This window comes from Perna viridis, chromosome 12, assembly GCF_037379345.1.
Source record: "Perna viridis isolate PV_CMFRI_1.1 ecotype Kerala chromosome 12, ASM3737934v1, whole genome shotgun sequence".
Taxonomy (NCBI): Eukaryota; Metazoa; Mollusca; class Bivalvia; order Mytilida; family Mytilidae; genus Perna; species Perna viridis.
In genome coordinates this window covers 6,751,950-6,777,709 of record NC_142456.1, presented here as the reverse complement: position 1 = coordinate 6,777,709, position 25,760 = coordinate 6,751,950, and the positions used below count along the sequence as shown (strand labels likewise).

Below are 25,760 nucleotides of genomic sequence, written 5' to 3'. Positions count from 1 at the left end.
CAACATATTCCGTCGTTGCATTTTTTTACAAACAATTAATTTTGAATACAATTATGTTTCTCAGAAATCCATTTAGTGCATGGTCTGTACAAAAACACTCAATGCAAAGTTACCCCAACTTAAGCAAAAATATTTGGTTACTAATCAACGCAAAATTACGGCACGTGTAGTTCTAAATGACTAACGATACGTAGGCAAAGTGCATTTGAGATCGTTATTTCAATTCGGTGTTAGAAGATTTGTAATATTTATTTAAAATCAATAATGCGATGACTTAAGAACTTAATTTTATTTTATACCGGCCGCAGGGGTCACAACAGAAAAAAATATGTATCCCCTCTACAGCGGATTAAGAAAAATTAACCCCCAGCCCTTCTGAAAAAAAAAATGACATCCCTTATTTTGCTGTAGATATTTTTACACGAAATATACTCTTCTTGTTTAGATATCATTTTATATTGCAACATATTTGATCATATTCAAAACGTTTTCAGGTCAATGTTTTCCTGAAAGAGCTGAAGCCTATGGACCATGCCCACTCATTTAGTAACTTGATAAATATCGATATGGTGGAAGATAAAGGTTAATCTCAGTGATAGTCACTTGAAAAAAGGGAGATCACACACAAGATACAATTTATATCACTTAATTAGAAAATAATCTTCCCCTCTTTTCTTTGCTAACATTTGGAACATGTCCAAACGAAGTTTTTTAAATCAAAATTTGACTACATAGAGTTGGTACACCCAAGAAAACAGTAGAAACACCGACCACTTCTAAAATACTCATACATACTTTCATTTCCTAGGGGTAAATTGATATTTTTTTTTAAATAAATATTCAGTAAATAGACTATAATAGCATAAAATTTTAAAAATAATTCCATATGAAAGTAGAGGTCTACTTAAAAATATCATTACAAATTTATTTTTCAAGTAAAAGAGCTATTTGTTGGCTTTCGAAACATGAATTCTATCATTAAATTTTCAATTGTTTAAATAGTAGGTTTATCGCAAACACTTAATGATATGCAAATTAGTGAATATGACATCGCTAATGAGATTGGCGAACCCTTGTAAAACCACTGTCTGCCCCCCCCCCCCCCGCGGTTTAAGTACTATGATTTTCTACACACACAAAGCGTCCCCTCTACTTTGTAATTTTTCATTTCCCGCATAAAAAATATCCGCTTAATAGCTTGGTGGAAAAAAATTATCCCGCTCTGAATTAAGAAGCCCCCCACCCCCCCCCCACCCCCCCCCACCCCCATCCACCACCGGTCGGAGATGTATACAAAGCCATCTAGAGACATCTCCCATCAAAAGTGTAAACGTCATCACTAGTGAATTTTGAAAAAAGAGTGTGGTTATGGGCTTTGTTAAACTTAATTGTCAGAAAGTTGACGTTCCGCGCCCCTGGGTTTTCGTTAAAATAACCCATAAGAGCCTCAATTAGTTACAATGACCTTTGACGTCAACGCTAGGCGTCATAGGACTGCCACGTGACGATTCATAAGTACAAGAAGAGCATTCAAAAGTGAGCACTTGCCAATTCTAACGATTACTTCTATCACAGATTTTCACAACCTGGAGTAAACAGAGGAAGATACGTCTAAACTGACCAAAATCAATGCGATAAAATAGTCCCAAATGTGAAAATATGTTATGAATGACGGGAATGGTTCAACATACGCAGCAAAATTAGCGATCGACCAATCAGATTGTATATGACATTAATAACTACCGACTGCGCACTAATATCATAGGTCAAGAACTATTTTTGAGTAGGTAGTTCCTCTTGGAGGTGGTAAGTGTCGGTCCATATTTGTCAAAATTTTGACACTTATATCTTTTGTTTACTTAATATTACCACAATACAATTTTCTTTTAGACTAGCAAGCTTCCACATTGGAGCCCAAGAAGAATAAAAAACCAATTTAGGACGGATTTTTGGACGCAGTACTTGAGTAAGTACATAAATTTAGATCAGGACGGGCGACACGTCGGCATGTTTTGGGTTCTGTACCTGTCGACGTGGCTATTTACTTTGGTCGTGTAGTCAGTTATTTTGGTGTTCTGACGTTAGATTTTGTAGTAAATAGCGTCTTTTCGTTGGTAACTACAAGTTAAATTAACATCCGGGATTGATGCGCAATATTCATGTCAGTACTCCATCTGCCAGTGGCAGTGTCTGTCATATTTGTTCTCTGTTCTACTTGACATAACTTGTGGTCTTGAAGTTGAAACCCCATTTCTACTACTATAGTATTTCTGAAAATTATCTTCTGTGTACTTGTTTTCAATTTATATTTACACATGACCATTTTTGTGTTTCTACATATACATCAGTGTTTGAAAATATTAATGGTATACCAATGTTTATGAAAAGTCATATATGTCTGAACAAATTTCAATAGTTCGATACACATTCAACAGAACATTTCATGATTATAGCAGTGTACTGTTATTTTAAAATCATTCAGTATCTTCATGATTCTTCTTAATTTACAGGGACGGTTTCAGCTTACATCTCCATGATAGTCAATGACTATTTGTTTTGTAATCAAATCTTAACCAAGTACCTTAGAGTGACTTATTAAAAACAAAAACAAAATACTTCTTAAAAACCCATATAAATGATTGGTACACTCAGCTTTACTCAAAATTTCAACTCTATCTTAGACAGATTGGATCAACTAATTAGGAATTGTTATTTGATCTACTCCGGGGTTGAATAAGAGAATTTAGACATCCATGATGAAGTTAACATAAAGTATGGCCGTCTAAGTTAAAGTGTACCGATTCATTCACCAATGATTCCTCTTTATTAATCATTGGTCAGGAAGATAGACTTCATGTATGTATAGTCTGCCCTGAATTGTGATACCAAAATGTTCCATATTGTCCTATTCTGTCCTCTGTCTTGCAGGGGAAATAATTAGCAGTCACCCGGTAGCCCATGGCTACTAGATTTCAAGGGCTACCAGACTTTTGGGTAAAATTTAGTTGAACATATAGAAAATATTGCACTAAAATATGGTTTGGGCTACCAGCTCGCATTTCCTAATTTTTACGCCTGATTTAGTGGTCTGCTTTACATGTGCTCCAAAGCTGAAAGTCACTGACATATACTGAAGAGCAGTTATTCAAATTGCAAATGCCCTTACACAGTTTTGATCATGATTAAAAGGACTTTTAGTCTCCAAAAAAATATAGACTGCCTGCTGTTAATGCAAGGCTGTCCCATATTATACGATGATACAAATCATGATAGTATTGCACCACTTCAAAGTATTCTGATATATATATGGTATTGAAATTTCTCTCATGCTACTCGACAGTTCTGTTTTGTTAAGGAAAGATCCCTTGTTTTTGAAGCTCCTGGTTCTTAACTAACTTATCATATTCTGCTTTGTTTTATTAAATTACAATGTATATGGTTTATACAATATGAGGGAATAAAGTTCAAATTCCCCTGCAAATTTGTCCTTGTACATGTATATCCATATACAGTTCTTCATCAATTCTTTGAGACTGACATTTTTATCAATTTTATCTTTAAGCTAGTACTGTTCGACTTGGAACTGCCCCGATAAACGAGTTTGGACATGGCTACTAATGAGGTTCCACATATTGAAGAGGGTGCGTACGTACCCAATGCACCAACAAGTCCACCAACATACAATGAGGCTTTCCCAGAATTATCTAGAGGAGCAGAAATTACTTCAACTGAATCTGTCAAGCCGTGGCCAGCCACTAATAAGTTTCACATGAGATCATCAACATGCACACAGGTATTTGTTAAACATTTAAGAAATTAGTCACCTTAAAGTAGTCTGTTCAAGGTTTTAAACTTTTTTTTTGTAGTCAGGGATCGACACTAACAGTAGTCCTTTAGTCCTGTGCCACCCTGATTTTGGAGAGGACTACATGGAAAATTGTTCATGGTAGTCCTATTGACTATTTAAATTTTGCCTTATTTTTTTTGTAAGACCTAAGAAGAGAGCCGCCATTACCCACTGGGGACTATCGGTTTTACCTCTGAAGTTGTCCTGTTGACCACCAAACAAATGTAGTTAGTGTCAAACCATGCTAGTAGTTTATGTTTTGAGTATTTAAATGTTACAATGTGACAATGATACAGTATATCTATTTCGAAGTTCTTGGTAACATACATGGAAGATTTACAACCAATTTTGGAAATAATGGCAATAGCATATTATGTTCAGACTCAGAAACTACGAGTTCAGTTACATTATTCGTGAAAATGTTCATCTTAGAAGTTTATTTGTACACAACTGAAGTTAGAAAGTCAGGAAAGATGTAAAATCAGACTTTAAGGAGGTAGACCTAGGGTAAGGGACACAACTCTTACATATCAATGGAACATTTGTATTGAGCATTTTACATCAATCTCATGCAAGCATCAGAGAAATTGGGACTTATTTCATTCTGTTTCAAATGAAAGCTTGATAGGCTTTGGTTAAATTAAATATGATACAAACATGTCACCGATTTTAAGAGTTATGATCCTTACCCCGGGTCTACCTCCTTAGAATGTTTATAAAAGTATAACAGGAATAAAGATAACATCTGTTTCGGAAAATGTTATTTTTGTCAAGGAAATTATTTTTTATACGAAATTGGTTTATTTTAGTATTTACTTATAAATACAGTGTATGGTAATACTCTGTTAAAATAGTTTTTGAATGTACATTTTGTATGCAAATTAACTTATGGAAGGGTTTAAAAAATTGGGAAAAGGTGAAATGGCACAAAATTTGTAAATGTTTGTGAATACTATTTTAACTGTCAATTAGAGTTTATACTAAGAAGTAGTAACGATTGACATTCAGTTTATACATATTAGGGGAAAAAACAGTCCTAAATAATATGGGAAATGGAAATGTATGATTACAGTTTTATTTCACATCATGTAATTTTTGAAATTTTGTTAATGCTACAGTTTTCACAAGAATCAAAAACCTCCAGTTCTATCAGCACTTTGATTATCTATGTTGTAATCTACTTTTTAAAAAATGGAAAAAAATTAACCTTTGTTTTTGTGCTGTGTGCAAAACTCATGTTCTTAGTTGTATATTTTTATACAAGTAAGAAGTCTTAATAGAAAAAATGGAAATTAGCGTGGAACAGGAGACACCAACATCTAATTTCAAGTCAGAAATATGGCAACATTTTGTTTGCAATACATATTGTGATACATATCATTTGTCCACAACATCCCAACAACAGTGTGGGAAACCATTTTTTTTCACAATTTGCCATACTGGCTTATGGAATATAGATCTTGCCAGCCAAATAGAAATTCAACTAGCCAATTTTTTTAGTTTGTTTTTTGTCTGTACTATCATCAGTTTTCTCTTGGATTTGACTGTCTTCTGCCTTTCTTTTTCTTTCTTCAACTATCTTTTCATTTTTTCTAAATTTATCAAAAACTTTTCCATTTTCGAATATTCCCTCTCATTGAAGTTTTTCAAGTACTTAAAGTACTCCATCTCTGAACTCATATTTTAAAAATAAAATTATATTTCAACAGATTCATCATCATGAAACAAGAAAAGGGGTATCATTTGCTTCTTGTTCAATTTCATTTCGGCAATAAACAACTAATTTGCAAGGTAACATTTCATAAATTATCAAGATAATTTCGTTTGACTACTAATTCGAGATGGGGACCGTCACATAGGTTTTGGCACATCCTTTTACCAGAAATTAAAATGGCAGATCGTAAACAATGCTTTTAATAATAAATAATGCAATAAATTTGTGCAAAGTTCACTTGACATATTCAAGCTAAACTTCTTAATATGCAGGGAACATATTTTTAATATATGATGTTAAGGGATGTTTAACTGAATAAGCTGTTGGCTGGTTAACTTTCCTTAGAACTCGCCAATCAAATGATGGTTGCCAAAATGTATTTGGAAAGCTGCCCACACTGCCAACACCTATTGTTTGTGGTTCAGGTTTATTGTTGCAGCCCTACTTCTCCCTGTCATACACAAATAGGAGACGTGAGCACAAACAAGGAAAAGTTTTTGCTCATTTCTCCATCTATATTGGAACCTGTCAAATGGCAAGGCCAATGGTTGAAAGAATTTGTACTACATGTAGATGTTGGAAGGTTTACTTTTCACGAAACCTTTCATTTTGGTTGGTTATACATATAGTTTTTGACATAGTCATCTTCCAAACAACTATTAGTAACCTTAGACTCTTCACCTTTTTCATTGGACTCACAAAATATTTTTGGGACTCGCCAAGTGTTGAGTCCTAGACTTATCATCACAAAATCCTACTGAAAACTGTCCATTTGACATTATTCACTGCAGCAGAAGTGATTCAAATTATTTAAAGAAAATAATGTTTTTTTCAGCTTAAGTAGTAAGTTATGAATCAAACATAAAGATGAAGTTCAATGTTTCTAGTAAAACCCAATAAACACTATATTGACATTAAATATGCTTGTTTTTATTTTTAGGTGTTTACAGTTCCACTAGAAGAAAGAAGATACAGAGAGATGAATGAGCATAGTTTTGGAGATGAAACCAAACAAGCAGAGACATGTAAAGATATTATGGCAAAAAACAGTAAGTTACCTACCAAACTTCAAAATTACATTAAGAAGGTGGAAAGTCCCTGACATTTTTAAGTTTCAAATCCAAGGTTCACCTGATGAAAGCCTTCAATAAAGTGTCTGAAAAAAGTAATCACCTTTTTATCCTAATATGTTTTAATTGAACATGGAACTGAATGAAGTGTTAAGGGCTGTTCAATTAAAAGACATGAGGTATCTGGGGAAGGCATTTTTACCAGGGGAGCCATCCATAGAAGTTCTATTGGTGTTTGGTATAAAACCATATGTTGTCAAGAGACCTGAACACCCACCCATATACAAGTACTAAAAGTGCCCTCCCCCTCTCCCACCCTAAAATTTCATTTAATATATTTACATATTTTACGAATCAAAACAGTGTAGGTACCCTTTGAAAATAAAAAGAAATATACCACAGATCTTTAAGAAAATTATAGGAAGTCGGCTATTTCTGATAATGGTCCTTTATTCAGTTATAATGGGTATATTGCAACTTGTTTCCTTGAAAATATCAATATTTATGACAGTGTTGATTGTGTTATATGCCTTTCTTTACTTTCCTTCAGATGTATCAATTGAAATGAGTTTGGCCAAAGATCAAAGTTTGACTGTTGTAATCCATGGAAAAGATAAGAATGTTATGCAGGCCAGGAGAGAAATTGTTGCTAAATTACAGACACAGGTGGGCATTGTTTTATGTATACCATCTCTTTCAGTTTACTCTCAACATGGGCCCCGTGCATGTCCGGGTGTCAAAAGAATAGGCCTGCACCAGCGCTAAGCTTGTCGTAAAAGGCGACTAAATAGTGCTCAGAACCTTAGCCAGAGGCTAGGGCGCTCTGCCCACAGAGCAACTGGGTTATGTGCCCCAGGTGGTGGAATGGGGTAACCCTGGTGTGTTACATGCTGGGGTTGTCAGGCTATGATACGGAAAACCTGACCGCAAACCATAGTGGTGCACCGTGTTGGAAAAGATGCCACGTTCCTCGCACGTTAAAGAACCCTACTGTGGTATTCTCCTGGAGTAGGAACCATAGGGCTCCGCCACAGGAGGCTAAATTGCCCGACCCTACCCACCTCTCCCTATTTCCAGTGGCAATCAAAATTTGTTGACCCAATTATCCTTGTGTCCTATCCCTTTTTTCATTTCATCATCATTTCATGTTCATCATCTGAATATAGCTGAAATATTGCTGCTCGGCCATTAAACCCCAACAAACAAACAAACAAATACTCTCAACATGGTAATTTTCTGAGTTGTTAATGTTTTCCAGGTTATGTCAGGTCAGTTCCATTATTACTTTCCAATATTTTGGCCATAAGCATAACTAATGGTGGTTAATTTTGAAAATAAAGGAATGTTTCTAATTTTTGAACAGGTTATACAAAATAACCTGGTTTGTGGCAGTTAACACATGTTATTTCTTACAACCTCTTCAGAAATTAGGAATATTCCTATTAATTTGATTTTTAATGGCTTCAAATCCAAATTTAGAATTGATTCATAATCAGAACGGTTTTATGTTTGGAATTATTTGAATGCTGAATGTGGACCACTTATCCTCATAGAAAACCAACCAATCAAAATGCTTGTTACAAATCAAATTTAATTATATGTGCTATGAATATGAAATTCATTGAAACTAATTGTATATATACAATGTATTAGTGGTTTGTGTAGGATATGCTTGTCTTTCAAGATTTATCTTGCATCTTTTCTCCTTAAAGGTGGTTTAAGAGAGGATTTTGTTTCATTGTGTAAGAAGTTTTTTGTACTATATAATGTTGCAAAACCTATAGTACACTGCAATGTTTTCCATTTTAGGCCAGTCTTAATCTCAAGATACCTAGAGAACACCACAGATTTATTTTGGGAAAAAGTGGAAAGAAACTCCAGGAATTAGAACTGAGCACATCCACCAAGATATCTATTCCTAAACCTGATGAAGGATCAGATGTTGTTAAACTTACTGGCACCAAAGAAGGAATAGAAAGAGCTAGACATGAATTACAATGCATATCTGATGAACAGGTATGATCTTACGAACTTTTTTATCTTGACAGAATGTTGGTACTTTTTAAAGAAGGATAGAAACACAATATGGATAGTTTTGTAAAATGCATTTGAGTGATATAATACAGTACTCCTACAACATAAAAGGTTGGAATTCTGTTCCTCCATACCCCAGCCTCCTACTTCTGAGCGCCATATTGCATACCGCTCGTTCTGCGGTTCTTTGAAATTATTGTAAAATATTTACCATTTAGAATATTTTATACAGTTACTTTACCATATCACAAGATAAGGTGAATAAATAGAAGAAAAACCAATGACTACCGAATTAGAAAATTCAGCAATCCTGGAAATCCTTTGTAAAAACAGATTAAATGAACTTCAAATTTGGATTTTAGCTTTTTGAATGTGTAATTATGGTTGATAAAATTACGGATTTTAAAATTTACAAAACAAACATATTAAATTAACCAACGTATTGCCCTTACCAATTTAAGTTCATTTTGTCAAAAATATTTTGTATTCCGTAAAATTAGTGACCTAATTCACAATGGCTGGTCACTTTGATAATGTCTTCATTACAAATGTTTTCTATTTATTCAACAAAAATTTAGGATTTTTATCGCTTGATTGCCGGTAGATTAAACTTCTTTTATATAAATAAAAGACTTAAAATATTTTAAAACACATGATCAGCTATTTCACATTTGTGGTGGCTTTCAGCATGTCAGATTGCTAGAGGTTAGGATGACTCCAAGTCAGAAAATAGCTTGCCAGACAACCTCTAGCACTGCTGGAGTAATAAAAGTACAGAAGATCTGGTCGATTTTTCGGAATTAAAAAAAGAATGATTGAATCTTTTAACTTTTGGATCAGTTTAAATGACTCCTTAGTTCTTGCAGCCTCCCTGATCTCAAAGGGGCAACTTTTGACCAATTTTTCATTGCCACGTAATTAATAAAAACACATCTCCATTATCTGTTGAGTGCTCTAGCTGTGAACAATTTTATGAAATAAGGCTTTGTCTAAAAAGGATGGGGTTTAGATAATGACTGTTGATGTTTCAACCAATGGGAATTTATGCAAGAACTTTCCTAAAACAATGCTCTGTGCCTGCTTTAAAAGTTTAAAAAATCATCTCTGAACTGCATACAATATTTCAGACAGAACGATTTTCAGTCGTTTATGTTTCACACCCCTCTGTTACTGATTCTCCCCCCATAACTAACATGAGAATCAAGAATTTTACTTAGGAAGGCCACATTATATTACTGGTGCAAGACTGACATAACATTGAAATGTACAACAACAACAATGTGAAGTAGTACAAGTTGTGATAAAGGTTTTAATTGGGAAATAGAATTAAAATTTTCAAGTGCATATGTTTTTTTTAACATATATGTGATGTAACAGATTTAATTTTATTTTGTTTATATTACTATTTAAATGTAGCAATCCTTTTTCATTGTTTGGTTTAGGCTTGTACTTTACTCCTGCATAACTGAATTCTAATATACTTAAATGATATATCCAATAATTACTAATAGTGTCTCTGCATTTTGTAATTGTAGGCAAAACTTGCATTTGAGAGACTTCCGGTGCCCAAAATGTACCATCCATTCATATGTGGCCCTAAAAATGAAAACATTGACCGACTGATACAGGAAACTGGTGCCAAAATAAATGTTCCTCCACCAAGTGTAATGAAGGATGAAATAGTACTCTCTGGGGATAAAGACGGTGTACTCAAATGTAAAGAGCAGATCATGAAAATATACATAGAAAAGGTAATTAATGTTCACATACATGTACATATCTTTAAAGTGTATTTTCTAGGTTTTTAATTAAGTAGATTTGACATTAAACAGTAAAATGAGCATGAGTCAGTAACTTCATCAGCTCATCTTTCTTTCAAATTGTTCATGACTGCTAATCATATGAAATGAAGTCCTCCATTTGCATTAACACCAGTATTACAACACTGTTTGTCATTAATGTTTATGATTTTCATTTTAATGAACTTTCGACATTTTAATTTGTTTTAAGATATATCAGTATGACCTTTATACTTCAAATAACTGAATTTGTGTACCCATTTCAGAAAAGAAAATGCCAGACCGTTTCTGTTGAAGTTAGAAAGACCCAGCATAAGTACATTATTGGACCAAGATACAGCGGCATTCATGAAATTCTTAAGGAGACTGGTGTATCCGTTGAGGTACCTCCATTGGATGACACAATTGAGACCATTACCTTAAGAGGAGAGCAGGACAAATTGGGCCCTGCCCTCACCATGGTTTACTCCAAGGCCAACAGTAATGTACTGTCTGAGGTGGATGCTCCAGCTTGGCTCCATCGTTACATTATTGGACGAAAGGGATCTAACATTCAGAAGATCACAGAACAGTTCTCTAAGGTAAACATATACTGAATAATTGTTTTTGTAGGTAATTTTTTATTGTTTCAGTCAAAATGGAAATAGGCTTTGAGATTTTAAATTTCCACAGAAGAATATATTGGTATAATAAAATCTCCTGGTCCTCATGGTAATATCTTTTTATCCACAGATTTTTAAATTCATGTACATAAATGTAGTGGACCAATATTAAAGTGAATTTTTTACAGACACATTAGCATTTCTTTTCAGCCTTGGGCTGTGGACTCCTAGTTTATCTTGATCTCTATGAACTAGCAGAATTTTTAAATGAGGACAAATCCTTACCAACGCATAGAATTTTTATCACAGTGCCTCTGGTGTCAATGCCTATGATGATGAATATTACTTTTTTTTCAGGTTCACATTGAATTCATTGATGGTTCTGACAAGATCAATGTAGAAGGACCACCAGAGGAAGTAAATGAAGCTGTAAAGGAACTAGAAGTTATCGTCAAGGATCTGGTAAGGCAATTACAGAATTTCAGTCATTGTTTTGTGTGGAGCATTATGTGTCTAGTATTTAATTTCAACTTACTTGTATATTTCATAACCAGTTAGGACAATTTAGTAGATATTTCACATGAAGGATTAATTGGGGATATAGTTAAAAGCTTATGTTATTCAAACTTATTGTTTTGGTGTGTTTATATTAATGTTCCATATTTTTATGCTGATTTTGTCCAATTTCAGAAAAAGAGGATGGCCTTTGAAGAAATCAAAGTCGATCAACGTTTTCACAAACATATCATTGGAAAGAATGGACAAAATGGTTTGTAATTGAAATCTCAGGCAATCTTACATCATGATAACTCACTATTTCACACAATATATCTGATTCAGAATTGAATAATTATTGATGGAAGTGAGTTTTATTGAGAAGGGGTTCTTGTGACACACTTTCATTTTATAAAAACCTTAGAAGAAGAAAAAATGTTAAAAATATTGGTATTTGGAAATACATCAAGTTTTAAAATCAAACTATTGACCTGGTGATTTTATTTCCAGTTACCAAGATTAAGAATGAAACAGGAGTTGCTATAAAGATTCCATCAGATGAAATGAACAGCCCTATCATTAGAATCGAGGGTGACCCTAAAGGTGTCAAGGCTGCTAAAGAAGAGCTCCTGGAAATGGCTAAGAGAATGGCAAGTATTAAATTCTGGAATTTTGTATTACATGTACTTTGTAGCAGGATCTGTATTCTATATACATGTTTTATATGTGAAACTCGCATAATCTTTAACAACCAATGTATTAAAGTCTTAAAGTCTGACATGGTTAGTAAGGAATATGCCATAAACTAATTTATTTGCAGCAATGAATTGGGGTTAATATTTGCTTTCTAAGTTTGTTTACAGTAACTTGAACATAGAACATGTCCCTTGCATACATTCATAAGGGATTTTCTATTTAAGTAACAGTCCATATTAAAATCAGACTTTGCCGATGATAAAGGTGTTTTTAGGGTGCAGAAAAATCCACCAAACAACGTTTTTTCAATCTATGCATATGCCTGTAAATTGGAGGAAACCATACATATATCTACCTCTCAAATCAACTTCATGAAGAACAACTCCTGCAAATTGCCAGTGTCATACACACTGTAATTTTTATCTCAAAGGTATGACATCCAAATTACAAACTGAAACTGTTACCAAATTAGAAATAAAAAATTAATTTTAGGGTTTTTGACTTGAAGGAATCACCTTCTGTCTGATTTTTTTATTGACTGCTACTTAATAGTTAAGCACATCTTCTTTTATGTTAATGATCATTTTCACTTTTAGGAAAACGAAAAGACGCGAGACATCATCATTGAACAAAGATTTCACAGAACCATCATTGGTGCAAGGGGAGATAATATTAAAGAAATCAAGGATAAATTCAACCAAGTACAAATTACATTCCCAGATCCAGGCAAGAAGAGTGATATTGTACAATTACGTGGACCTAAAGATGATGTGGATAAATGCCATAAATATCTTCAACATATGCACACAGAAATGGTACGTATGAAATCTGATCATTCACCAAATTGTTACAAAAAGAAATTCCATCAACCACCTTGCTCATTTAATAATGAATTCTTTAAAACTGTTTTTTCATGGTACAATGTTAGTAAAATTGAAGTAATAGTGAATGAGTAAGCATGTAAATTTCAGTTTTATACATTTATACCTACAGAACTACAAGGTGGAGGTACACATCTTTGAATGTATTAATAGTGAAGTTATTCAATGAGTTTGAGAGACTTCCCATGCCCATGTATCATCCATTCATACATGGCCCTAAAAATGAAAACATTGACCATCTGATACAGGAAACTGTTAGTATGTGTTGAAATGTTTTATCCCTGTAACTTTCTTGTATTTTGATTTTACACATATTTCACTTATTTACAGATTGCCAGTAACTACAAGGCGGAGGTACACATCTTCAAAGATTTCCACAAAAATATCATTGGAAAAGGTGGATCTAACATCAGGAAGGTAAACAGTTTTGTTAATCATGATTGTTACTTTGTTGTTCTTTATTAATATAATTAGATAAAGAAAGTTGTATTGCAAGATAACTTGCATCTTTCAATCATGGCCACATTCCCTGGGCTGTCTGACCAATTTGGCAAAAATTTGTCCAGTCCATGAAGAACAAATTTGTTCAGTCCATTAAGAAATTGCTTATTTTTTGACCGAAACATATAGGGGAAGTTGTCTAAATGGAGTTAATATCATAAGCCACTAGCATGGCTGAACCTGTGCTTAGGATGTATAATGTTAAGGTTTATGTCTCAAATTATAGCGGTCAACATTTTTACAGTTGATTAAAAATGAAAATTTGTGTTGAATGAGACAAAAAATAGTTTAGGTACAATATATACCTGTACTTTTGGCAATTCCAGGTTATAATAAAGCTTACGTCCTTAATTTAAAAATAGAATTTTTTAACAGATCAGAGATGAAACTGACACGAAGATAGACTTACCCAGTGAGAATGCTGAGTCTGACATGATAGTCATCACTGGCAAGAAACCTAATGTAGAGAAAGCCAAGAAAATGATTGAGGATATTCAGAAAGATTTGGCCAACATTAAAGAGGAGAAAATTGACATCCCTCACAATCTGCACAACTCTATCATCGGTGCTAAAGGTCGGCTGATTAGATCTATTGCCCAGGAATGTGGAAATGTTATCATCCGCTTTCCACAGCAGGGTTCTACAGCTAACACTGTGACAATCCGAGGACCAAAGAATGATGTTGAAAATGCTAAGAAACAGCTCTTAGAATTGGCCAGTGAAAAAGTAGGTTTAGAAAATTCATGGAAGCATTTATCAAAACAATAATCTATTAACTATTCATTAAATAAACACCAATCATATCTCCAGCTTGTTGACCATAATTTGACCATATTCTGTGATCATCTCTTTTGACAAAATGGAAGCATTTATCAAAACAATAGTCTAATCCTGAGCTCTTTGACCATGTGAGGGGATCATTTGATGACAAGAAAGCAGTATAAGCTAAAATTCACCAGGGAAGAGATTTTGATGCTGTAAACATTGTTATCAAACAGCTTTGTGATATTAGCAGTGTTCTAGGATTCCTATTTCCCGTTACCCGGGGCAAGTGAAATTTGGGTCAGGGAAAGTTAGGCACTTAGTTACACTTTCCTGTGGCAAGTTGAAAACTTCATATGCTGTAAGGATTTGTTTTGTTAGGAAAGCAGTCATTGACTGTGGGAAAGTTAATTTTATATGGATTTTTACTCAGGTAACCTCAATTTCTGAAAAATCCTAGAACACTGTATTAGTTAATTTTTATTTTTATTTCAAGAATTTTTGAGTTTTGTAATGAATGGAAGATTTTAACTACCCCTTAGGGACCAAATTTTGCTTTGATGCATTGCTTACACTATGTAAATTTTTCAGCAACAATCTGGATTTACTGCTGAAGTGAAAGCAAAACCAGAATACCACAGATTCCTGATTGGTAGAAATGGTGCTAATATAAGACAGGTAAAGTACTTTAAAATCTCCATTTGTTAAGGAGGTAGACCTGGGGTAAGGGACATAACTATTGAAATTAGTAATATGTTTGCATCATATTCAATTTCACCAAGGCCTATCAAGCTTTCATTTGAAATAAAATAAAATCAATCCAAGTTTCTTTGATGCTTAGAAAATATTGATATAAAATGTTTTCCAATGATTTGTAAGAGTTATGTCCCTTACCCTAGATCTACCTCCTTAAACTGCCACAAAAAAGGGCAAATGCCCTATGGTGATCAGTCTGACTATGCACCCAAATAAGACCTATCTTACCAGTAGTTTTTTGTTGTTCAAAATATATTTTTGATAGTTTGTTAGACCATACAGTCGAAATTCACTGGCTTGAACTCGGATGGCTCGAACACCCAGGATTTGTCGAACACAATTCAAAGTACCAAAATTTTCTCCTATATAATCAATATAAATAACCTTGGTTTTCTCGAACTTCGATTTCTCGAAAACTCGAACTGACTAGTCGGTCCGTTCAGTAATAAATCTTAAGAGGATAACCCTCACTAACTCGAACTTGTCAGCCATTTTGTCAGCTTGGGTAATAAAAGGTGTGAAAACATGAAACCCTATCATTAATCAGTGTCATTTTAATTAATTACAGGTAATATTTAAGTCATCACTAATTAGGTATTTTGATCTTAACATAAAACTGATTGAAGTTCGAGAATGTTCCGAAGTCAGTATGATGAAACCATGAAAGAAAATCGTATGAAAACAAATTATTGACCTATGAACCCGCACTCTGGACATTTTTAACAGACAACACGGCATTTTTAATGTCCACAAATCAACATAATCTTCCAAAAATGAATGTAAGAGATCCACAAACTAACACAACTTCAGTGGAAGTAAGCAATTTCTAACAATAAAGTCGAACTCGGACCGGCAAAGAAAGAAATCCGGAAATATACAAACTTCAATTTCTCAAACTCCCAATAACTCGAACACATTTCAATGGTCCCTTGGAGTTCGAGCTATCAAGGTTTGACTGTAGTTTGTTAGACCATTTTTAGACAATTGTTGGTGACGTTTGACCTAAGATCAAGGTTGTGCTGTTTAGTAGGACACAACACAAGGATGGATTCAGTGATAAATCAAATTATAATATTTCAGACCTGTTTTTTTTTTCTCTCCTTCAAAAGTGATATTTACTTTTTAGTTAAATTTAACCATTACAGCTCTCTCTATCTGAATATTTATTATTGATTTTATCAATGACCATTTTTGTTGTCTGGTCAAATGTATAAATGGTTAATGAAGAAAAACAGTTTTAATATTAGTAACTCTAAATCTATCTTTTGTCTTTGAGATTTTAATAATTGTTTTTTAATCACACTTCATATTTGGTGGAAAAAAGTTTATTGCAGAACTTTCATTATAATTTTTTAATTAAAAGAAAAAAAAAATGTTCCAGGTAAGGGAGAGAACTGGAGCTAGAGTTATCTTCCCTAGTCAGGATGATGACAATCAGGAACTCATTACTATTATTGGCAAGAAGGAAGCAGTTGATAAAGCTAAAGCTGAATTGGAGGAAAGAGTTAAGAGTCTTGTAAGTACTGGTATATTTGTCACAATGTTACGTATATCTATACTACAAATGAAGATATTTTTTATAATAATGAAAAATGGTATTATGGTATAATATATTGATTTATGAATTCATTTGTTAATTCCTAATGAAGTTAAATCTGTCTAAACCAGAAACTTTTTAAAGTCTCTTCACCTCAATTTAAATGTATATTGAACTTTGTTTAACCAAACACCTGTCTAAAACAAACACTTGTCTAAACTGAACCAATTTTAAAGTCCAAAATGGGGTTGGTTTAGTTGAATTTCCCCTTGATAATTAAATAAAAGATTTTTTTTCCATTTTAAATGGCCTGCTAAGGATTTTGTTAATAGAAAATATAAAGCACACCATCAGTATTTAAAGATAATTTATATTTAAAAAAATTGGAAAAGCATCTAAATCTTAACTTTTGATCAGACTTTATAATATCAAGTATATAACTTTTTCAGAGACCTAACATTGAAGTTATGTTACAACCTGTCTCTGAATTGACAGTTGACATGCTAGTTCTATGTTTCAGGATAACATTGTGTCTATTGAAGTGAGTGTACCAACCAAACACCACCGCCACTTTGTTGCACGTCGTGGTGAGGTACTCAAGAACATTGCTGATGAGTATGGTGGTGTTACCGTGAGCTTCCCAAGAAGTGGCATTAAATCAGAAACTGTGGTCATCAAAGGATCTAAAGATTGTGTTGAAGGCGCCAAGAAACGTATCCTTGAGATTGTTGCAGATTTGGTAAGTGTGCTTACAGATGCATTTGCTCAGTAAAATATATATTACTAAAGTAACAAGCTTCATTTTTCTAGCCGGCATGATGTTACTTCAAGTTTATACATCATTATATATATACATACATGTATAACATGTAGGAGATATTGATGTAGAGTGAAACTTTCATCTTTCCAAGCCTTTTTGAATTAATTTTCTGTTATAATTAATAACTACTTAAGTAACAAGTTCTTGATTGAATTTGATACCTATGTTACAGAAAATGTAACCTGTTATTTCAGGTTCAACAAAATATGATAATAGTATTGCATGTTCACAGGTTACTCCTATTATCACTAAAGGTTTCTGCCTTAAATCAGTGTTATGGGTTAACAGTGAGACCTTTAGGAAGATTTTGTAATTCAAACAAATTTTTACTCAAGTTCACATTGCTTTGGAATATAAAATTTAACATTTTGTTTACAGGATGCCCAGGTGACCGTAGAATGTGTCATCTCTCAGCAGTATCATCGTACTGTGATGGGTAACCGTGGTAACAATGTGCAAGAAATAACACGAACCCATGAAGTTGGTATTAAATTTCCAGACAGAGCAACTCAACAGAATGGAGGTTTGTTGTTATACTAGATCTTAAATTGTTTTGCAGGCTTTCAAGCGAGCCCTTATTTTCCTAATTTTCCTTATTTTTCAAAAGCAGCCCTAATTTTCCTAATAAAAGCAGAAGAATCCTAAAAAAAGCCCTATTTTTGTTGAGAAATTCCTTATTTTTCGAATTTTGAAATTTTTATTAAGTAATTTTCCTTTATATTGTTATTATTAATGGAATCTAGCTTAGTATACTTTCAGAAAATGACTATTACGATCAAATAAACACCTCAGAAGACATTTTGGTGGTCATTAGCAGTTGCTTAATACAACTGTTAATGGCCATGGACATGATCTTCTGGGTTGGTAAATAGCTTTTATATTGTTGTCTTTAGCCAGTGGTAAATAAATTGTTTTTCTTTTAGTATTATAATTGAATAAGGAAGAATGTCATCCTTTATTTTTGTGTTAAAAGCCCTAAAAAATCCTGAATTTAGCCTTTATTTTTTTAGAATTTTGCCATAAAAATAGCCCTTATTTTAAAAAAAAAGTCACTTGAAAGCCTGATTTGTTTTGCTTTGAAGTCTGGATTCTACCATAATATTTTCTCTTTTTGTATTATATTTTTACTCAGGATTTTTTCATCTCCTTTTTGTTTGCCTTATGAAGACATGAACTTGAGTATGTCTGAGTCTCTTTAATTCATATTGAGTTTTATTGAAAAATTTCACAGAAGGCTTTGGAGTCTGAATAAAATTGCTTCATATTTGCAAGTAGATATGCATTATGGTCAAATTTCTGGCATGTTACATTTTGGCGTAAACTGGTCTGCTATTGTAATGTTGTCAGGATTTAAAATGTTTAGATATTTGTAAATTACGACTAGTAATGTGTACTGCATAATGTATTAGAATTTTTTTTTCAACACAGATAGAAAACTTGATTGCATACTACATTCTTGAAATCTAAACACTTTCTGTTATAGTTGGCTTTTCTAGAAATGATATTTAATTTTGTATAAAATGCAATTTACTGTGTTACATGCATGTGTTATTAATAACAAATTAGTGAAGTATTAGTGTTGATGGCTGGCTAAAATTAGTCAATTTTAAAAGTTTTATATTTGTGTAATTCATTAACGCATAATACTTTCACAACCCAACATGATTAAAATATACATTGGCATCTTTTCCCACATAGAGGATTTCGTCTTCTAAAAAAATGTTGGTTGTTCTGTTAATATGATCCACAATTATTGTAGAGAACGTACCAAATGGTGATGTAAACGGTGAAGAAGGAGGTCACAATAAAGCCGATGTAATTATCATTACTGGTAAACCTGAAAATTGTGAGGCAGCTAAACAGGCATTATTGGTAAGTTTTTGGAAAATTGAAGGCTGATAGAAAATGTTCAAATTCTGTTGAGTTTTCTAACTTAAAAAGGCCACTGTCCTGAAGATCACACATATGCTCATTGGTAATTAAGTTGGGACACTTTTGTATAATGTAGAGCAAAATTCAATGAAGTAAGCTATTTGAATCACCCAGCAGCTTATCTAGATTTGTACTGAGAGTAGGGTCAAATTAATTCTTATTGCTGTAGTTGCTGAAATGACTAACTAATTAACTAAAAGTAGCCATTTACATATATGTTCAAAATATAATTTGCTACAACAATCTAGATCAAAAGTATTCTTCATTGGAAGTCTATCATAGTTTCAGTTCCCAGAAAATGTAATACTTCATTTATATATTTATTCTAGTTCTGTGGAAACAAAAGTAGTATTAATATGCTAAATTCTTGTTACTCAAGTAACCAAGAAAAGCATGCTAATTATGATAAATCCTTGTGTTACACAGGACTTAGTTCCAGTCACAGAGGAGACAACCGTACCCTTTGACTATCATCGTTACATTATTGGGCAACAAGGCAAAGATGTCAGACGCATGATGGGCGATTATGACGTAAACATATCAATACCCCCAGCAGAGGAACACAGTGACATTGTTAAAGTAACTGGTCCCCCTGCTAACGTTAAACGGGCCCTACAGGCTCTCCATGACAAATGTGATCAGTTGGAGAGAGAGAAGGAAGACAGGGTTAGTAGATGTTACATATACAAATTAACTTGACATTAAGGTTGACTTACAATACCATTGTTTTGTAATATCACACATTTAGCAATTATGCTTGCTTTAGGCCTGCTTAAAAGACTCCAGTTCCAAATATCAGAAAGGTTGATAAATTTTGGACCATTTTACATGTAGTTTAGACTACATATTCTAAATTGCACTTATTTTTGTGGATACTTAATTTCACAATTATTGGTCTATGAACACATTGGTGTTTACTTATAGGGTATGTAAGTCTTGTCATGTGACTCCATGGTTTCATGAGGATGGGTCATCGCCTACCATTCAAATGCATGGAGATTCGTCAATAACGTAGCATTGAGTTCAATACTTAATAGCAAAATATTTTTTCGTGTAAAAATACTGATAAAAAATGACAAATATTTAGTTTTACTGGATAAAAATGTTAAGTTAAGCATAAAATAGAAGATTTTGCATCGTGATGCAGTGTTTCGATTTCCCAGAATTAAACAATGAAATGCAGATCAGTCTCTGGATTTCAATTTTCTACCTCGGAAATTCCGAAAGGGAAACTGAAACTAGAACGAGACTTGCAAACCTTATTTTCACGGATGTTGCATAACCACAAAATTTGTGGAAATAAGTACAGTTACAGTATATATTGTTAAATTTGGTAAATACTTGATAAAATATTAATGAAAATGTAGTAAATCATTAAACAATGCATGAAGTTTTTTTTTATTGAAATAACAATATATTTTACTTTCAGATGCTGAAAAGCTTCCAGGTCAAAGTTGAAGTTGATCCTCAGTACCATTCCAAGATCATTGGTCGTCGTGGTGTTGTTGTTAACAAAATCCGTGACCAGTTTGATGTTAACATTCAGTTTCCAGGTCGGGATGATCCTCCTGATTCTAACACTATCACAATCACTGGTTACGAGGACAAAGCTAATGCTGCAAAGGAGGAGATTCTGAAGATTGTCAGGGAATATGTAAGTTTTTATTTGGAATTGGTCTTTTGCTCTTATTTACTTATTAGCACCACTTTTGACATTTGCCTTTTTAGGGACTTTTTTATTCGGAATTGGTCTTTATAAGCTCTTATTTACTTATAGGTACCACTTTTGACATTTACCTTTTAGAGATATATCAAATAATTTGGAAAATAATGTATATTTCTGACTGTAAATGAAACTTTTTTTTTACATTTTAGGTTACATTAGTAAGCATTGATATTTTAGGAATAGTTTAAAATATGCTATTACATGTATTCTTTTACATACTCATCTTTTGATGAATAAAACATGACATTCCATGATCTTTCAGGCAACTTAAAGTTCAGTAACATAATTTATATTGATTTTATTGTTTAATAGTAATCTTGATTCATGGAAGCTCCTTTTTTTTGCTCTTTTGAAATATTTATTCTTTTAAATGGCCTTTCAATGTGAAAGAGGAGGGACAAGCATAACATTTGCTCTTGCACAGGTGTTTCTGAAAGGCATCTTAAGAACTTAACAGAGTTTTGACAAAATTACATTGATATGGTTTTAGGAGGAAATGACAACCATTGAGTGTAAGATTGATCACAGAGTCCACCCACGTATCATAGGTGCTAAGGGAAAGAACATTCGTAAATTGATGGACGACTTTAAAGTGGACATTCGTTTCCCACGAGGAGGGGAGGATCCTGATATTATCTTCATTTCTGGAGGAGAAGACGATGCTTATGACTGCCGAGACTATCTGCTCAACATTGAAGAGGAATTTGTAAGTGATAATTTATTATCATATTCCCATAATATAAGATGAAGAACTAAATTGCTTCTAACATTTAAGCTTGAAAAAAACATTTTAAACATAGTAATGATGTATCATGTTTTTGATTTAAGTGTAATATTATAAAGATTTTTCAGTCTCAAATAATCTACCTAATCACAATATTTGTATTTAGTGTAATTCAACAACAAGGGAAGACAACATAATTTAAGAATAGCACAGTGTTCCATGAGGTTTACTTTTTTTTCAATTTTTGACAATACTTATTATTTTCATATGCAGTTGCAAGATTTCATTGATCAGCAGTATCTTAGGGAACTAGAGAAACCGCCCAGCAAGAGCCATGAATCTGGTAAAGTATCTCAGCCAGGATTTACTGTTGTTGGAGCACCATGGAGCCAGGTTCCTGATACTTCAAGCACCGATGATTTCCCTTCTTTTGGCGCAGTTGTTCAACCGAAAGCAAGTCATGCCTGGGGTCCAAGACCTGGCAAACGCTAATGTACAGACTAAGAAATGGACTGGTCAGTGTAGGGGGGAGGACAGAATAATATATGTATGATTGAGTTGTTTATTACCAAAATAGTGTGTCAAAAATTATGCATGTACACCTTCTCATGTTATCTGTGTTATGAATTAAAATTGTTCAATTTGAATTATTTACCAAATTGTGAATTTTTTTATGTGATAGAAATATTTGTACATAAAAAGATATCTATTTAGTTTACTTATGATTGTGATAACACAAAAATTTGTATGTTTATTTTTCATAATAATTAATATGGATTTCTGGACATTCAGCTCTCTAGGGTATGACCTCAGTAAAGGGTAGATAACCCTGTTTGCCATTAAGTAAAGGGCAGGTAACTCTGACTCTTAATTCAGGATTTTATCTTTAACTGCTGTTTGGTTGTGTTTATGTCTCACTTCACTTATTTGTTTCCCTGTTTCCATTGTTTTTGATTGGAGAATAACCCTTTAATCTTTTTGTTACCATGGTTACTATGTTTGTTTACATTTTGGGTTACTTTTCAAACAAAATCGTTAAAGCAGAATTAATTTTTTTGTGCTATTTTATCCAAAAGAGAAGACATATTACATGTTTGTCTTTTAGATGAAGCTATAACAATGGACTTGGAAAATGTTCTCTGTATCATAGGCATCATATACATATATTTTATGCTTATTTTGAATATTTTATTTTCATGGTTATTGGGATTTCCTTTTGAGTGAATGAATTGTTGGTCCTTTTTATGTGTCAAGCCATTTTTATATTATTGATTATTTTTTGTCAGCGAAGTGAGAAAGTACCCTTGTTTAAGAATGAATTGAATTTTATGAGGGCTTTATGTATCTTTAGTGATGAATAAAACAAATATGCAAAATGAGAATTTATTTTAAAGTGTTCAAATGATGCTAGTTGATTGATTGTCAAAATTGAACTTAATCTTAATCATTTTCCTAGTCAAAAAATCAATATTTAGAAAAATAAGAAAATAGATATATTTTCTACCAAAAAAATAACATTAATGAGTTATCATTATCATGAACCAAAAGAGTTATTTCATTTTTTCTTCCAGTGCTGACTCGTTACTATTTATAGGTTGTATATGTCTGATAATGATATATACAACATCACATATTTTTGTTGATGTTTTTGATGCAATTGTTTAAAGTATATCACATATTATTGTACAGACAATGATGATACATTCATGTACAGATGTACAATATTGTACAGACAATGACGATACATTCATGTACAGATGTACAATAACTAGACCAAGAATACAATTAAAATAAAGGAAACATAATATTGTCTATGTTTTTTTATGCCTTTGATGGGTTTAAGGGTCCAGGACTTGATTTCATAGAAATATTAGGGTTGGAGTGTCAGATATGTCCTACATATGTAGATTTTCTGTCAATACCTGAATGGCTCAAAATCTTTTTGTCAGTATTGAGGTATGCATTTAGGATATGACTTTGAACTTTTTACGCAGACACACATCATGTGTTAAAGGAAGTCTTTCACATTTCCATTCGTTGAGACATTAGCAATACATCAACTTAGCATGCATTATCAATTAAAAAGTTAAATGTACATTGTATTTCAAATACCAATAGCTCTGTCTCTCAGAAGCAAAGCCTAGTATCATGTAAGATTTTCAAGCAATATGAAAATACTATTTTATATTTGAAGTTTTCAGGTGATCTTGTTGATTAAATTTTAGGTAGAGTAAGGATTTGAGATTTATTTCAACCCAAACTCCCATTTCTAATTCCAGAAAAAGATAGAATACAGTCTGTCAAGTGACTCCGGATTTTTCCTAATTTTGAGCAATTCCTGAATTTTTCAGAGAAACTCCTGATAATTCCAGATTTTGAACCTTGCACCACAAAAAAAACTAAAAACTTAGAAATATTTTTGTATTTCATAGTGTTGTACAGTAAAATTGAATGTATATGGTGAAGAATGATATTTTGTATTCATTGGGTGCTTTTTTACATTCAAATTGGGACATTTCCTCAATCAATGTCACATCATTTTCTTTTGTTTTTGTCCGTCTGTTTTATATCTTTGCATTAATGTTTAAAATGGAGGACATGAAGTCCAATTACTGGTAATCTTTATGAAACTTATACACTTACAGATCATGACATGAATTTTTTTGTTGTTTTTTGTTTTAATTAAAATACCTTCTAGACTAAAATATTCAATAGAAATTTGTTTGATCCTTTTCACACTTTGTCTTGTCTGCGACAGTCACAGAAGGCAAGACTTACATTCAGGTTTTGCTTCTCTGGCACCCCTGCAGTCTAGTGCATTTTGAAGTGGTAATTTCGTATTATTATACCAAATATAAAAGCAACCCAAAAAATAATATATAACTCACAGCATTTTATCCACAATATGACAGTTTATGTTATGTAGAGCTCAATAAAAGGAGGTAAGGAAAATGGCTCAAGTTCTTACTTGAAGAGGTGGAAGGCGGCCATTTTCATGGATTTTGTAGTATTACATTACTTTTTATGTTAAAAAAATCCTGATTACCTGCTGATTTTTAAGAAAATTATTTCTTGATTTCCTAATTTTTGGATCCAAAATGTGCTTGACAGACTGTAGAATATCAAATTTCTTGAACTAGCATACAGCTAATTCATGATCACCTAAAATAAATTTTACCCCTCCATTAGGGCAGTACAATATATTGGAATCACCTTGTCCTTCCAAATTTTTATTGCTACCTCAACACTAAATTGGTGTATTGGTTTCAAATGTGGGACGTCCATTATATAGATATGGCATATGTTGAATGACATTTTGGTTACTGTCATATTTCAACATAGTGTATTGCCGGACTTTTCCTTAAGTATTGCCCACAAGTGGGGTATACCAAGCACAATATTGCATGCAATTTACTGGTAACTGCAGTAGAAGTGGTATTTAATCAAACATAGGTATGGCTATACTGAAGTTCATTTCAAGTTGGAAAACTCCAGATCTGTTCAAAAGCATTTGGCATAAAAAAAAACTTTTTTAATTTCTGGTCCAATTTTGAATTTTTATACGACTGCAAATTTTCGCGGGCGTATTGGGTATGGCACTGTCATCGTCGTCATCCGTAGACACTTGGTTTTCGTGCAATAACTTTCAAGAGTATTGGTTGGTTGATCTTTATAAAATTTTATAACCAGGTTTTAAACTGCAAAAGGAAGGTTGGTATTGATTTTGGACTTAGTGGCCCATACTATTTTAGAAAAACGACCAAAAAGAGTAAAAATAGGTGTTTTTATTAAAACCCATATGTAAAATGTTTGTTTTTTGTTTGTTTCCCCGATTTTAAATACATGTATTCTTTTCTTTATTGT

The 25,760-nt window shown here is 32.9% G+C and overlaps 1 protein-coding gene across 1 annotated transcript; it reads left to right on the top strand.

Annotated features, from left to right (window-relative positions):
- The first annotated feature begins 1,680 nt into the window (after positions 1-1,680).
- On the top strand, positions 1,681-23,701 carry LOC148601007 (vigilin-like). The gene is made up of 23 exons (XM_088556308.1): positions 1,681-1,806; positions 1,891-1,966; positions 3,563-3,793; positions 6,502-6,610; positions 7,182-7,297; positions 8,441-8,647; positions 10,201-10,416; positions 10,731-11,045; positions 11,424-11,528; positions 11,757-11,835; positions 12,072-12,211; positions 12,854-13,072; positions 13,469-13,555; positions 14,015-14,365; positions 14,993-15,079; positions 16,539-16,673; positions 17,215-17,433; positions 17,893-18,037; positions 19,274-19,386; positions 19,873-20,112; positions 20,876-21,100; positions 21,663-21,878; positions 22,170-23,701. The coding sequence occupies exons 3-23, from the start codon at positions 3,608-3,610 to the stop codon at positions 22,386-22,388; spliced, it is 3,729 nt and encodes a 1,242-aa protein (XP_088412434.1). The 5' UTR covers positions 1,681-1,806; positions 1,891-1,966; positions 3,563-3,607; the 3' UTR covers positions 22,389-23,701.
- The last annotated feature ends 2,059 nt before the right edge of the window (positions 23,702-25,760 follow it).

Bases quoted from the DNA above. Each gene is read 5' to 3' on its own strand.
- LOC148601007 (XM_088556308.1), top strand. From the start codon at position 3,608: ATGGCTACTAATGAGGTTCCACATATTGAAGAGGGTGCGTACGTACCC. The intron at 11,046-11,423 runs GTAAACATATAC...CTTTTTTTTCAG, and splicing joins TCACAGAACAGTTCTCTAAG to GTTCACATTGAATTCATTGA. The intron at 12,212-12,853 runs GCAAGTATTAAA...TTTCACTTTTAG, and splicing joins TGGAAATGGCTAAGAGAATG to GAAAACGAAAAGACGCGAGA.